The sequence below is a fragment of the Ictalurus punctatus genome, chromosome 9 (genome assembly GCF_001660625.3).
Source record: "Ictalurus punctatus breed USDA103 chromosome 9, Coco_2.0, whole genome shotgun sequence".
NCBI lineage: Eukaryota > Metazoa > Chordata > Actinopteri > Siluriformes > Ictaluridae > Ictalurus > Ictalurus punctatus.
Window position 1 is genome coordinate 17,660,805 of NC_030424.2, and position 14,236 is coordinate 17,675,040.

Consider the following 14,236-nt stretch of genomic DNA (forward strand, 5'->3'; position numbering starts at 1 on the left):
TGTCCAGATGATATCAATGATCTTCATTTTTATTCATCATGTTCTGTGAATAAATGAAAAGGCAAAGTTTTATTTGCAAAGAAAACGCTTCAAAAGCAGCTTAGTTATCACAATAGTTTTCAAACAATAGGCTATGCGTTCCCAGCGGCGATGCCTAATATTGATTCCTAGCACACTCATGGGGTGGATGTACACCACCAGCCCAGCTATAGCATGTGGGAGGCCAGCTACTCCCCCCTGAATCTGTCTCGTGTAGTTTAGGGAAGAGCTGCAGACAAATAAATGCAATACAGACCAGTGCAAATACCCTGGGAAGTAAACAGAATAAAGTGTTAATCTAATTGTATCAGAGCCTGCAGTGTCAGTTTAAACCTTCCAGTGCAATCTATTTGATGCCATCTGAGGAAAATAGCAGCAAAGTGGAGGTGTTTCTCTGGCCTGTTTATTAAGGTGGTTTCATTAGACATGGTTACGGAGAGGTATTCCATTTACTGTCTTTCAGGTGAGGCTCCTGGCACATCTTTATTGCTATATAATCATGTCAACTCATTATCGAAGGCAGCATTTATCATTTAAGAGATAGGAAGTGAATTATTCTCCCTGTAAACTGTACCCAAGTGCAGAGAGTACAAGGAGCTTTTTTATCACTGAGCCTCTTATTATCTCTCTCATTTTCTCTCATAGCCTAAACATATTTAAGGAGTCATCTGTTGTGCAAAGGTAACTTAAATATGCCAACTGACAATCATAAATCTGCCTGTCGTATGAAAGATAGCTGATATTTATCATCATTTTCAAGGGCTCCTTGTTCCTTCAACTGTCTTCGAAAGTATGTATTTATATCAAAACTATTAAAAACCTGTAAATATATCATAAAAATGACCGTAAATATATTGTATGTTGATATCAGCCTTTGCTTTGTCAAAGGACAAGCGTGCTAGAGTGGAAGATTCATGACCATTAACTCCATATTTGCATTTTGGAATATTTTATAGGTAAACACTCAATCACATTCAAAGCGATGACAGTTCAAGGACCTAAGAGTCAGTGAGACATTTTCATTCCATTTCTTTATAAACAGTACTGTGTGTCCTCATCCCTAATTGGAATCATTAATAATTTCCATGTAGTTTAAATGATATAAAAAGTCTACTTCTGTGCACTGTACTTGGTCTGGATTTTGCATCTAGTTAATATGACAATCCTGTGTGATCTTTCATAACTACTAATGTGTGAACAGTGGCGGAACTAGAGTTTTATACATGGGGTGGCCAGGGGGTAGCCACTGGTACTTTCGGGGGTCCACGCACACACACACAGTGTTGGGTTTCCATGTTTTATGGGGAATTTCACAAAATGCATTGTTACATTTAAAAAAATGTAGTATGTATGATTTATAGACTGTTTTCCTCATGGGGACCAATAATTTCTGGTGTGGATAGTAATAACACACACACACACACACACACACACACACACACACACACACAGTACTCACATAGTGAGTTAGGTCAAAATTGGGTCACTCTGTTTGTGTGTTAAACCTCCAAAATATTTTCAGAAAATAAAGCCTAAGCAGCAAGGAGATACGATACAATAGCATGTGTCTGTTACATGAACTGCTGAGTTTATTTACAAAAAAAAAAACCCTCACATTTACAAAAACAACACACACTGTAATTAGATATACAGGCATCAAGCAGACAGGGCTATTTGCACCTGATCTGCCTGTGTGTGATTCTTTAATTGATCCTGTGCAAAAATATGACAGTCTATGTTTACATCTAATCATCCAATTACCAACATTTATAATTACAAATCCTCATTTTCATGACTGTACATTAAAATCACCTACCAGTCTAAGTTAGCAGTTTGATCATTGCTAGCCCTCCTCTGACCTGAAGTAACTGAGCTAGCGAATCAATTTCAAACTGCTAAATGTTAAGCCGCTGAACACTGACAGTCTACTTCTCCACATTAACTCAACATCTGTATACTATTACTTACACACTGCATGGTATATGCATATATTACTAGAACAGATGTAAGCATAAGGACTGTTATGCTAAATTGCAAACCGATCCTTCTAATCTGATGAACTGGTAGTGTAACGGAGCCACGCTTGTATCGCCATTACAGATAGCCTATTGGAGCTTTATTAACTTACACAGCATCTCATAAAAGTTTTTCAGCAAACAAACCTGATGCTAAACCTTAAAAACTTACTTCAAATATGATGGTTTTTTATTCTTCGGTATCTTGCAACTGTATTCTCTCGTGCTCGGCTTGTCATCGATTTGAAAAAACCCTCTTCTTTTGACAAGAGGTGAAATGATGTGTCGATCAGCATCAGCAACTGCCAGTAGCGAATAAAATGTTGGGGTGGCATCTGGGGTGGCCAATCAGATGTCAGGGGTGTCCAGTGCCACCCTGGACACCCCTGTGGCTCCGCCATTGTGTGTGAAATGCTTATTGTAAAACTCCTTACGGAGTAAAAATCCCATACATTTCACCTGTGATCATACATTTTCCCCATGTAATTATGTGAGTAATATGTGATCACGTGTGCACAGCATTTCACCATGTTATGCCTTTAAATGGCATATGATGGTCACAATTAAGCTTGTGAGAACTGAAAAGTGCCCACATGCCCTACATGTGTAAAACTAGCATGTGAAAGAAATAAAAATACTTGCACTATATGTGGAAATGTGTGAAACAATATAAAATGTGACACAAAAAACACTTATAAATTTCATTTATCACACATAGTGCAAGTGTTTGTTTTTTTCATGATTCACATGATTCATTTACTTTCACAATACTGTACCTTTTCCACATGCATGGCATGAGGTTTCATTTTTCACTTGCACTACATGTGACAAATGTGTGAAAACATAATAGGGTATATGACATGAAGTTCATTTTCTCTAAGGGACAATAGCACTGGTTTCACTGAATTTGTCTTTCATTACCAAGCCACAACCATGACTGTTACTGCTGTGCAGAGAATGGTGCACCACCATTTCTGTAGGGTTAGTGGAGAGCTGACAAATTATGTATAGCGACAGACCTACAGTCAGTAATCGCAACAGCAAGGTATGAAACAATTCCTGTTACATTAATGAGAAAAATGGCATTATAATAACCTTGAAAAACGATATTATTGTATTCCATCTACTTGTAATGTGCTCAGTATAGAATAGTTGTAGCTATGTGAGCTATATGGTCATACATACACCGGATCACATGTACAGTCATGTGATTAATCAATCAGCCAATCATGTGGCAACAGTGCAATGCATAAAATCTTGCAGATACAGGTCAAGAGGTTCAATTAATGTTCACATCAGATATCAGAATGAGGAAAAATGTGATCTCAGTGACTTTGTAAAATGGTTCTTGGGGCCAGGCGGGCTGGTTTAAGTTATTCAGAAACTGGTGATCTCCCAAGATTTTCATGCAAAGCAATCGCTACAGTTTGCACAAACAAATAAACATCCAGGTCAGAGGAGAATGGCTCAAGCTAAGGAGAAGATTCAGATAGCATATTTTTACAAACATGGTGAGCAGAAAAGCATCTCAGAATGCACAACATGTTACACGTTGAGGTGGATGGGCTACAACAGCAGAAGAACACATCAGCTTCCACTCCTGGCAGCCAAAAACAAGAATCTGTGGCTATCATGGACACAGACTCAACCAAACTAAAAAGCTGAAGAAACGTTGACCAATTGGACATTCTCTGATGCTTTTCTGCTCACCACAGTTGTAAAGAGTGGTTACAGTATGTGATTTACCATAGCCTACTTGCCAGCTCAAACTACTCTGGCCATGCTAGTCTGACCTCTCTCTTCTGCCTGAAGAACAGCTGCTCACAGGATGTCCCCCCCACGCACGGATTGTGTAAACTTTAGAGACCATTGGGCATAACAAAAATCCCAGGAGATCAGTAGTTTCTGATATACTCAAACCAGGCAGTCTGGCATCAACAACCATGTCAAGGTCAAAGTCTCTGATGTTTGAACATTGACTGAAGTTCTTGATATGTATCTGCATGATTTTATGCATTGTGCTGCTGCCACATCATTGGCTGTTTGGATAATTGTATGTTGGCTGATTGGCTGATTGGATAATTGCAATGAAAAGGGATATTCCTATTAAAGTGACAGGTGAGCGTATATGACTATTATTAACATGTATAAGATGCAGGGTTTTTTAAATTTTATTTATTTATTATTATTATTAAAATGTTTTTACAATCTAAAAGAATCACAGTGTTGTAATCCAACATTAAATGCCAGTAACTACTATTCAGGTTTTCAAAGGGTTACTGCCGCAGCAGCCAGTGCGCGCTCACGTGCCTGTGCCTGATTGGCTGCTGAAGGCCGGCGCGCGCTCCCCGTACGCTCGCGCGGCGCAGTTAATCGGCTCATACGTCCGCTCCCACGCGCTCCGGATCTCACACAACAACACCTTCAGCGGTAGAAAACACACACACACACACACACACACACACAGTAAACGCACCGCTGTACACCACAGCTTAGCGTATTTAGACAGCATATTTAGACATCTCACACACGTAATAGAGTCGCGTGCAGATGAGGCGAAAGGAAAACCTTGAGATGATTCACACGTAAACTTGAAAACATTAACACAGAGGAGTCGAATACGTCATCGCGGTTCATTTCGGACTTTTAGCTGGCTTCCAGACACGCGCTTAAACGTCTGCAGTTTGTCCTCATGAACACTGAGATTAACGCCGTTTAGTTTTCTCCACTCTTCACTCTGTCTGCACACGCCGGTAATATTTTGGACGTAGTCTACATGCACTTCTCAGTCTATGGAGCGAGCTTTTCAGTATAGAGAAGGCGCTCCAGAACATTCTGTAGACTCGATCCAGTTAGGATGTGCTAAATTTGGGCTTATGCAGAAGTCGGAAAAGGACGTCCACTAGCCTCAACAGTGGCTTTTCCCAACTAACTCACTGTCTTCCTAAATAGGTAAAGAGTTAAAGGGTTCGTTTTGGTTTTCCTACAGATAATCCGGCTGCCGTTCATGCAAAAGTCGGTAGAAAAGTTCGCTTGTGGAACTTCACAATCTGGTCGCATTTACTTGCGACATCTAGTGCAGTTTCGATTCATATCACACGTACAGCATTTCATTCTCGTGGTTAAATAACCCTACGTTGTGAAAAGACAAGCTTCAGCATCCAGTCGAAACTTTCCTCATTGACGCGTAACGGCGCGTTTCCGCTGAGCATCCCCTCAATGCCACTGCAAGCCTAAAAGCAGCAGCAGCAGCAACAACAACACCAGTCTCCTCTCAGAGCACAAAAGCGCGAGAATGGCCCAGCAGCTCGTGCTCGTCACTAATGGGATTGCGCTGTGACTTGCTCGGCCGGAGGACAGGCTGCACTCACACACACGCACACACACTCGCTCGGCGGTGCGCTGCACGGCGCGGGGATGATCAGGATCTTCCCGGACTTCAGCGTGCAGGTGACGGCGGCGGCTGGCGCAGGAGCCGCAGGGATGCCGGCAGCACGGGTCCCGGGCGCCACCAACGGCAACCCGCAAAACGTCCAGGGCTTGACCACTTACCAACAAAGGTATGTTCATTAAAAAACAGCAAACGCTGCTTTCATTGAATTTCACCATATTGACCTCTCATTTTGCCGACGTGTGCGTATTCACGCTATGTGCTGTCATGTCGCATCAATGCTTTTGTTTGTTTTTCCATTGTCCTTGTAATTTAGTTTTACGTGGTACATATGATTAGCAACTAGATTAAAAGATCGCCCTAAGTGCATTAATTACACCCGATGCTAAACTGCAAGTTGCACTTTATTAGATATCTATCAGGTACACGCACTCGCGCGCGCGCACACACACACACACACACACACACACACACACACACACACACTTGTGAATCTAAAACTTGCACATGAATTTGATCAAAAAAAGCAACCAGACATACAAACCTGCACAAATGTGTGGATCCTATTAGTACCACACTAACCTAGCAAAACAACCTCACTTAAGTGAAACGTTTATGAGAATAGCTTTACTATGTGATGTGCACCTTGATTTCCATTTCCATGTGAGAACTCCACTTAGGTCAAAGACCTAGTTGCAAGCAGACAGTAACTTGTAAGTTTATTGCTGGTTTCAACTGCAGCCAAAACTATAGATTAAATTTATGACTTTTTACAGTAGCCACTTAGGAAATGTTTCCTCGACCACTCAATGGGACCCTTTTAAGAATAAAATCTAATACTATATGACACATTTTAGCATCTGGCCAAAAAGGGCTCCATATAAATCACCTAAAGTATAGGCTGTAATATATTATAGAATATCTACAGTATATTAGATAGGGCAGCATATGATTTATGCTTTTGTCAAAATTAGTCAATCCGTGATACATATCTATACACAGTGTGTAATAACCTGTGATTTGTACAGATATGTCCACATTTTAAAGACACTTATGCAAGCAACAAAAGCTGACACACAAGTTGTTTGACCTTTGATTATATTTAAAGCAGCCGCTTTAGTCTGCTTTAGTCTCCCCTTAGTCTGACATATGCTCAGCATATTTTAGTGCTTTCCCAGCTCTAACTCACTTCACATTATGAAGGGCTTGTTAATGAGTTAATGAAGTGATTCAGCTGCACTAGTACATGCAACATCCTAAACGTCCAGTGCACTAGATCTCCAGAACTGGGATCAAAACAGCGATTTAGAGCATTATGGAGCCTAGTCGTGCAGGTAAAGTTAATCGTAAACACGCGCAGCTCTTTGCATTCAGATCTGCTACATGTACTGGAATTTACTCAACATTGTATGGCCAGTGTGTGTGTGTGTGTGTGTGTGTGTGTGTGTGTGTGTGTGACAGGAGTTGACCTTGACAGGTCACTGGTTCTTAAACAACCAGTTCGGGGGTGGGGGGGTTCTACTAAATAAATCAGTGAAAATGTACAAACACAAACATGACTAAATAGCTATAGGCTAGACACTTCATAATATCCATAATAAGTTTATTTTTTATTTTTTTTAAATTATTAATTACAAGACCAACTTTGCACAACACATTTATGCAAAGGTCTTAAGAAGAGCTGTGAGATGTTGGTTTTGGGTTCACAAGGTGTGTGAGCTAAGGATTTATAATTTAGTGAGGTGACAGCTCTGAGGTCTTTTTAAAGATGCCATATAAATATGTCATATTTTACACAGTCTCAAATAGACTAAATGGGAAGTGTATACATTAAAAAAAATGATTTCAGATCAAAGTAAAATAAAAGAAACTTTTTTTCCCTTCTTTTCTATCATAGTTGCAATCAGTAGTAAGCGGCGTAGTGTCTTATTATTCTGACATTCTTATTGCATCCAGTCCCTTTTCTTAACCCAGTGAAGAAAGCATCTAAAGGACTCGGGGTGCGAAATAAACGGTCGGGGTCGTGGAGGGAGAAATTTTTTAGGATGGCGGAATTACGCGTTGGAACAACCTGTAAATTCCGCGAAAGGCAAAACTGTTTCCAACTACAACTGAGTGGCGTTGTTGCGCCGGTAGCAGAGGAGGCGAGCGCTACTGCACACAGAGCGAAGCGGAGGAGGGAAAAATGCAGCTCAACGCGCACGGAAACGCGGCTTCACTCAGCGCCGGAGAGGACGCACTCCTCCGGGAAAAGCTCACCATGTGACGGTCCCGTGTGAGTAGAGATCCGTGCACCGTTTCACCTCAAGCCGCTGAATTCAGACGCGTCCCGGGCTCGCGGCTCCTGCTCGCGGCATGCCTGTGGAGCGCATTCCGCTCCGTCCTCACCGCTCATGAACGCTCAGGGGGACGCGAACACTCCGCTCCGGCACGGCGCCATGCCGCTCTTTAAACACCTCTCAGCGTCCACATCGCACCGCCTTTGCTCTCCTCGGCTGCATGTCTGAATCACCGTGAAGACGAAAGAGGAGGAGGAGGAGGTGGGGGAAAAAAGTCAGAAATCAAATAATTGCGGGAAGATGGCGCCCACCAAGCCTGGCGTTCAGCAAGACCCTTCAAGAAGAGAACGGTAAAACAGCTCGGGTTGTTGTGTGTGACGCGTCGCCGCATGCTCATTATTAGACGTTGGGCATTTTGTGTGTGTGTGTGTGTGTGTGTGTGTGTGTGTGTGTGATTGAGATGTCAGAAGTTTCGGGCGTGCCCTTTCCCACGGGAGTGTGTTTGGCAATCAGGGGAGGTTGACGCTCGGGTAACAGGTTTACACACGAGGAGGAGGAGGAGGAGATGGTGGAGGAGGCGCGTGTTTTGGCGGACCTAAGGACGCGGTAACGGCGTTAAGCACTGCACGAGCGCTCGGGTCCACGCATGATGGCCACTGATGCCTGCGTGTTGGCGTTGTTGGCGCGGATTCGTGAACGTGTCGCTGACATTGCTGCCGTTTATCTCAGCTGAGCTACCGTGAAGCGCTAGGCCGGGCGGTGCATGACTTGAGTAAAGGCTGCTGTTGGCGGCGGGACGGGAAAGCGGTGAGAAATTAGCATAAAGCAGCAGGGAGCTGTTCAGGAACTTTGAATGTAGCGCATGGATTTCTCAAGCGCCCTAACGGACACGCGCGCTAACTCCAGGTAATGCTGGAAACCCCTAGCACAGATCATCACACAGCGCCAAACACAGAGGCTGTGGCTACCTGGAATAGTCTGTTGTTGTTTTTAATCCTCAGTTTACTGTGTAATAAAAATACAAGGCCTGTTGAACAGTGTGCTAAAATTGATTTACTACTGGTTAGTAACCTAACCCTACTATCATGTGTTGTTGTGATTTGGAGTTAATATTGTTTCTCTACTGATAAAGAAACATTACTGCATGGATTTCTGTCAATGCTTCATACTCGACTCACATTTGTGGAGGGTCTGGGGTCGCCTCACTTTGACTAAATGAGCTATTAAATCTGCAATACTAGGCCAATGTTATTGAGAATGAATTTGATGAAAGCTGAGTCAACAAGATATTTGTTCGCACAGTCACTTCTGGAAGCTGAATACCTGTTTATATCATGCATGCTAATAGATCAGATATGAAGTGAATGAGGCAAAAGGTGAGCTGGATGTATGTGATGTGCTGTCTGTATGCACGCACACACACACACACACACACACACACACACACACACACACACACACACATGTATGTATGTAATTAAATAGGTCTTGAAGGCATTGTATAAACAGGCCTACTTAATACTATACTATTCTAATTGTATATATATGTTCAATTTGGGAAACCGGTTCTCTGACTACATTGTCAGTGCCTATCATAAACAAAGAAGAGGAACTTCAGTCACAGACAGACTACTGTGACTATTCCTAAAGATCTCTTGCGTAAACGCTGAAATTTAACAATAAAGTAATACCCATAAGAGCATTAGTCATATACCAGAGGCCCGGACTGTAGCATTACATCCAGCACACTCCCATTGGCACAGTAGCAGAAGATGTTTATGCTAAGTCAGTCAGCTGTAATCTTAGTGGCAGGGGCATATTTTTGTGCCATTCTGAGCATATCGGCAAGATATAAATCTTGAAGATGGAATTAATTTTAAGAGGAGAAACTTCATAGCCTGTGCATGAGCGCACTCTTTATCACCTGTCTCCTGTTAGCAGTCAGAAGGGGTTAAATCACACTCTGTGATTTGATGTGAGGCTCCTCTTGAGAGCTGAAACGAATTCGCCTGAAAATTTTGACCTCGAGGTGTTTAATGGCTCTTAATGGCATGTGCATGTTTACGTCTATGGATTGGTATTGGAGTAGCAGCTGAGAGTTTTATGCTTGGGCTTTAAGCAGCAGAGAATAAACGGGGAGAGAAACTGCTTGGCAGTTGTTATGAAGCAGTAACCTCAAAGTTGGCTTTGTGTCGAAGAAAACCATTCTGTCTTTCCCCAGTGTTGCATTTTGTATTGTATTAGTGCAACAGAGCTATGGAGGAAAATGAATGGAAACTGGAAAAAGGAATGTAACGGTGCGGACGTGTGATGTGTGAATGCTGTCGTGTACTAAATAGTCAAATGTATTATTTTAACGCAGATTTGTCTTTCGAGGAAATGCTACAATGTCTACATCAACAGGTACAGTATTCTGCAATGCTTGGTTTTGTGCTAGGAGTTAGGAAGAGAAACAGGGTTTAATGTTTGAGAGTTAGCCTTAAATGTATAAGCTTTATTTGAAAAGCAGTGCTCTGTTATCTGTGCTCATTTTAAAGCTCCGCAGGAAATCCTTGTTATGGTAAAGGACTGCAAAATGGAATAATTATTTGGCATTTCATTTGAAAGGTTTTTTTTATTAAGAAAGCAAGCAGCGTCTTCTACATGCCTTACAGCTACACTGGCAACACAGTGCTTCCTCACCAAACAAAAGGACGGCCAGTTCCCCCCAGTGATCGGAACGCTGAACACAGTATAGATGGGGAGCTAGCATGCCATTCCGATGCATATTTATCACAATTAAGAGGGATTTCCAGCCCCATCTGTGGCTGTTTGGGCGGCGTGCAGCGTGGTGATTACGCTGTCTCTGTCTCTCTCTCCTCCACCCACTGATGTTGCTATGAAGGTCAGTGTCGAGAGACAGACATAAAGAAGATGTAGCCCACTAAGGTAATAGTGTAGGCACGGAGCATGCTGCGCTACCGCACGCCTCACGCTGTGCGCTGCTTTATCACCGCCTTTGTGATACACACCCCACTCGGTCAGGCGGGGGATTTTTCATTCTGCCGTACCTTTGGCTTTCATATGGAGTTTGAGCCCTTTATGTTTGTATCAGTGGTATCAGTGGCAGGAGAATCAACAGCATTAGTGCTGTAGAGAAGATAGGATGCAGCCACAAGAAAGGTTTCATACTATGAAAGGAATAACTAGCCTATTCGGGGGGCCTTTTTTATTGGTATTTTTTAACTTGTACATCTTCATATCCTGAGCGCTCGTCATCCTATGCTAGCGATGCACCTTTGGCAGTCTATTGTCATCGACATATTTAATCACACTCATCTTTTATTGTTCTGGTAAATAAACATGGAACGGTTGCTGTGAATCTTGTTAAGTGAACGCAGGATTTTCAGGAGTCTCTCCTTGAGTACCATTCAGTAAATATTATCATTCTTTAGTGGTTTGTTGGAAATCACCTTATATTCCAAATGAATTGCAGGCAGCTCTTAGCTTTCTTTCTTAACTGTAATGTAGTGTAACGTCTTGTGGCCTTTTAGCTTTTATTATGATTCAAGACTGAGGTAAAACCAAACCCTCCACCTATGCATTTAACATGCAGGCAAGTGAGACCTTTATTTAGCGTCTGGCTTGAAGGACAGATGTTTTGCCCGCTGACTCCCATCTGCTATTTTTCCCCTGTTTATGTGTGCAGCTCCAACGCTAGCAGCGAGCGTTGCCCTTTAGCTGCCTCTGCTCGCTTCCCGCCCGGTACCTCGGCTCCTTCTCCAGCTTTCAGTACTGACAGATCCGCACTCTGCTGTGAAATATGTGGGCACAGGAGTAGAAAAGGTTTGTGTTTGAACCTGCAGAGGTATAGAATTCCGTACATATATTTATGCTTTAGAGCATGCACAGGCAGAGATTTCAGGGGTTGAAATATACTTCAAAGTTTCCTTCGCAGCATACTGTACGTTTGGGATTTTTGTCGTTTCATGGTTTTTGGTGTACTCCTGAGATCTCTAGGCACTTTCTTTTAGCACAGCAACATATTTGCCTCATCCACACATCAGTCTCTCAACTAAAGTTGACAGTCTATTGACAGGAATTCTGTCCTGAAAAGTAACTCTGTAAAAAAAAAAAAATGGCATCACCACCACCGCCACCAAAACTACCACCAGTTTATCACGCTCCGATCTGACCACACACACCTGCATGACCCTCTGTGACATGCCGAGGTTCTGCCTGTGAAATTGTAATTGATTATTCCGCTTAGGCTGAGCAGGAGGTAGGACATGGCCCGATTAACTCCCCACAGACCGCCCTTGTACCTCCCAATGACACCCGCTGCACAAGTTGTGTAAATGGATTGAGAGGCACATATGCATGGGAGCCCACCTGTCACTTTAATAAGCAAATGCCATAGAAGCGATTTGGCTGGAAATGGAAGTAAAGCCGGCTTCGCCTCACCTCGCCGAGGAGCTGCAGCATGATGAGGTCTTTTCTGACATGCATTCCTTAAGCATTGCGTCATTTTTTGAAGAAGGCCACCCATGCTTGGCTTTATTTGCTGGCTTTGTGCTGCCTTTTTCCCATGGTTATAGCAGCGTGCACTTTTCCAAAGCCACACTTTAGTAGGAAGCTGCATTCAGCTGTTACTCTCTCTCTCTCTGTCTCTGTCTCTCTCTCTCTCAGTGTGTGTGTATGTGTGTGAGGGAGAGAGAGAGAGGGAGTGTGTGTGTTGCCACTGAATATACTCAGGCCTCCTGAAGCCCATCTTGCGTATTGATAAAACACGCCGCCATCCACATAATGCTTCGTGTGACATGTAATTGGTGAAGTGATTGTGTTTCTTTCATCTAATAAAGTCTAAAGGCTTGCTTCCTGAGGCATTTGCAACAGACTGTGGGAAAGGTCATTTTCCTAGATATGTTAGAATAGCCAGAAGCTAAAATAAACACGCTCAGAAACTTCAGAATATTTTCAGTCTCTGAAGAAGAAAAAAACTGGCTTTGTGTTATATGCTAAGTTAAAATCTATAGGAATCATAATGTATGATCAGAATTTATGCTTTAATTCTGCAAATGGGAAATGAATGAAAAAAAATGGCTCTTTTATTTATCTGTTTTATTTTCTCAGACGTATACTAATATATAGTGATGTTAAACATGTTTCATTTTAAATCTGTTTGACTCAAATGTTCCTATTTAGATCTGATCAGACATGTTACATACAGTATACATGTTATTCAGTCTCATGACTTTGGTGCCTGAAGGTGGATACGTGTTACATTACATGTTTCTCTTACCTGCATATCATCCATAGCTCAAGGCATGCTGCTTTTCACCTTCTCTTTTCATATTTACTGTAATCTTGGTCTACAAGAAATTATACACTGAATTCTATAAGACATTGTTAGTCACTGCAAAGTTGCCTGATAATAGATATCCAACAGTATATAATTTGTGAACGTTTTTTTGATTTCTTTTATGTAAGAGCAGCTGAAATGCTCCAAACAGCTTCTTTCACTATGTCTTAAAGATTTACAGGCTCAGCTTAGCAGCTCGTATTTGAAAATGTTTGAAATGAACACGGTAAACCCTGTTTACAACATAGCTGCCCCCCCCAGTAGTTTAAAAGCTCTCATCCTGCTTTCAGGCAGCATGCTGATGAAAAAGCAACATATAAAAAAAAAACTTTTTCAATTGAATAGAAAATAACTTTCTAGAGCGTGCACTTGAAATAGTCAAGGCTTTGTGAGGTCACATCTGGGTTTTTTTTTTTTTTTTTTAAGACGTTATTTCATGGCTGTGCGGCTCTCTTCTTTTTAATTCCTTTTGTCGTGTTGTAGCCCTGTGTGTTTGAAAGTGTAGGTCAATAAGGATGGGCACATTGCGAATTTCATGATCTGTGTAGTGGAACAAATTGAAAGCAAAGCCTATATCAATCACGCTGAAGGCAGGGTTAATTGTTCCTGCTTTACAAGAACAGTGGACAGATAAAGCAGTAATGATGCACTTATGTCTCCGATGTGCGCTCTCCTCCACATGAAATGACAAAAAAAAACATAGAGATGATTTACCTATTAAGTGATTACTACAGAACAAAAGCTGGGAATGTGCTTTCTCTTGAATATGTTTGACTGTCAAGGTCTTCCATCTGCTTCTGTTACTGTGCCATTCATGAATTAAAGTTTTTAATGTTGTTATTATTACTGTTTCACGTCTTTGATATTAAGTGCTATGCAAACTGCTTGTGAAGTGCATTTTATCCAAGTGTAGAAGCAAACTGTATTGAGGAATTCCCTCTAACATTGAAGAGTGTAATAGGAGAGATCCTTGTTCCTGACTCTGGTCCTAAAGGACATTGTTTCCGCTGCCTTGGAGTTGTTGAATACATTAATTTAAAAAAAAAAGAAAAAAGCTTCTATTGGCACTTTCTGTGCATTTGCATATTTATCTTAGGGCTTAGCCGTGCGCTCCTGAAAAACTGTAAATTGCAGAATTTTAAAAGAAAATGTATATTTTTTTCTCCATCCA

General features: G+C 41.9%; 1 protein-coding gene across 3 annotated transcripts in view; it reads left to right on the plus strand.

Moving 5' to 3' along the window:
• The first annotated feature begins 4,278 nt into the window (after positions 1-4,278).
• LOC108269480 (neuronal PAS domain-containing protein 3) overlaps positions 4,279-14,236 on the plus strand; it is a 253,602-nt gene continuing 243,644 nt past the window's right edge. The window contains exon 1 of one of the 3 annotated variants that reach the window (XM_017475393.3): positions 4,279-5,614. In XM_017475393.3, coding sequence (XP_017330882.1) covers positions 5,472-5,614 — 143 coding nt within the window. In that variant the 5' untranslated portion in view covers positions 4,279-5,471. The other 2 variants (XM_017475394.3, XM_017475395.3) reach the window with 2 other exon arrangements.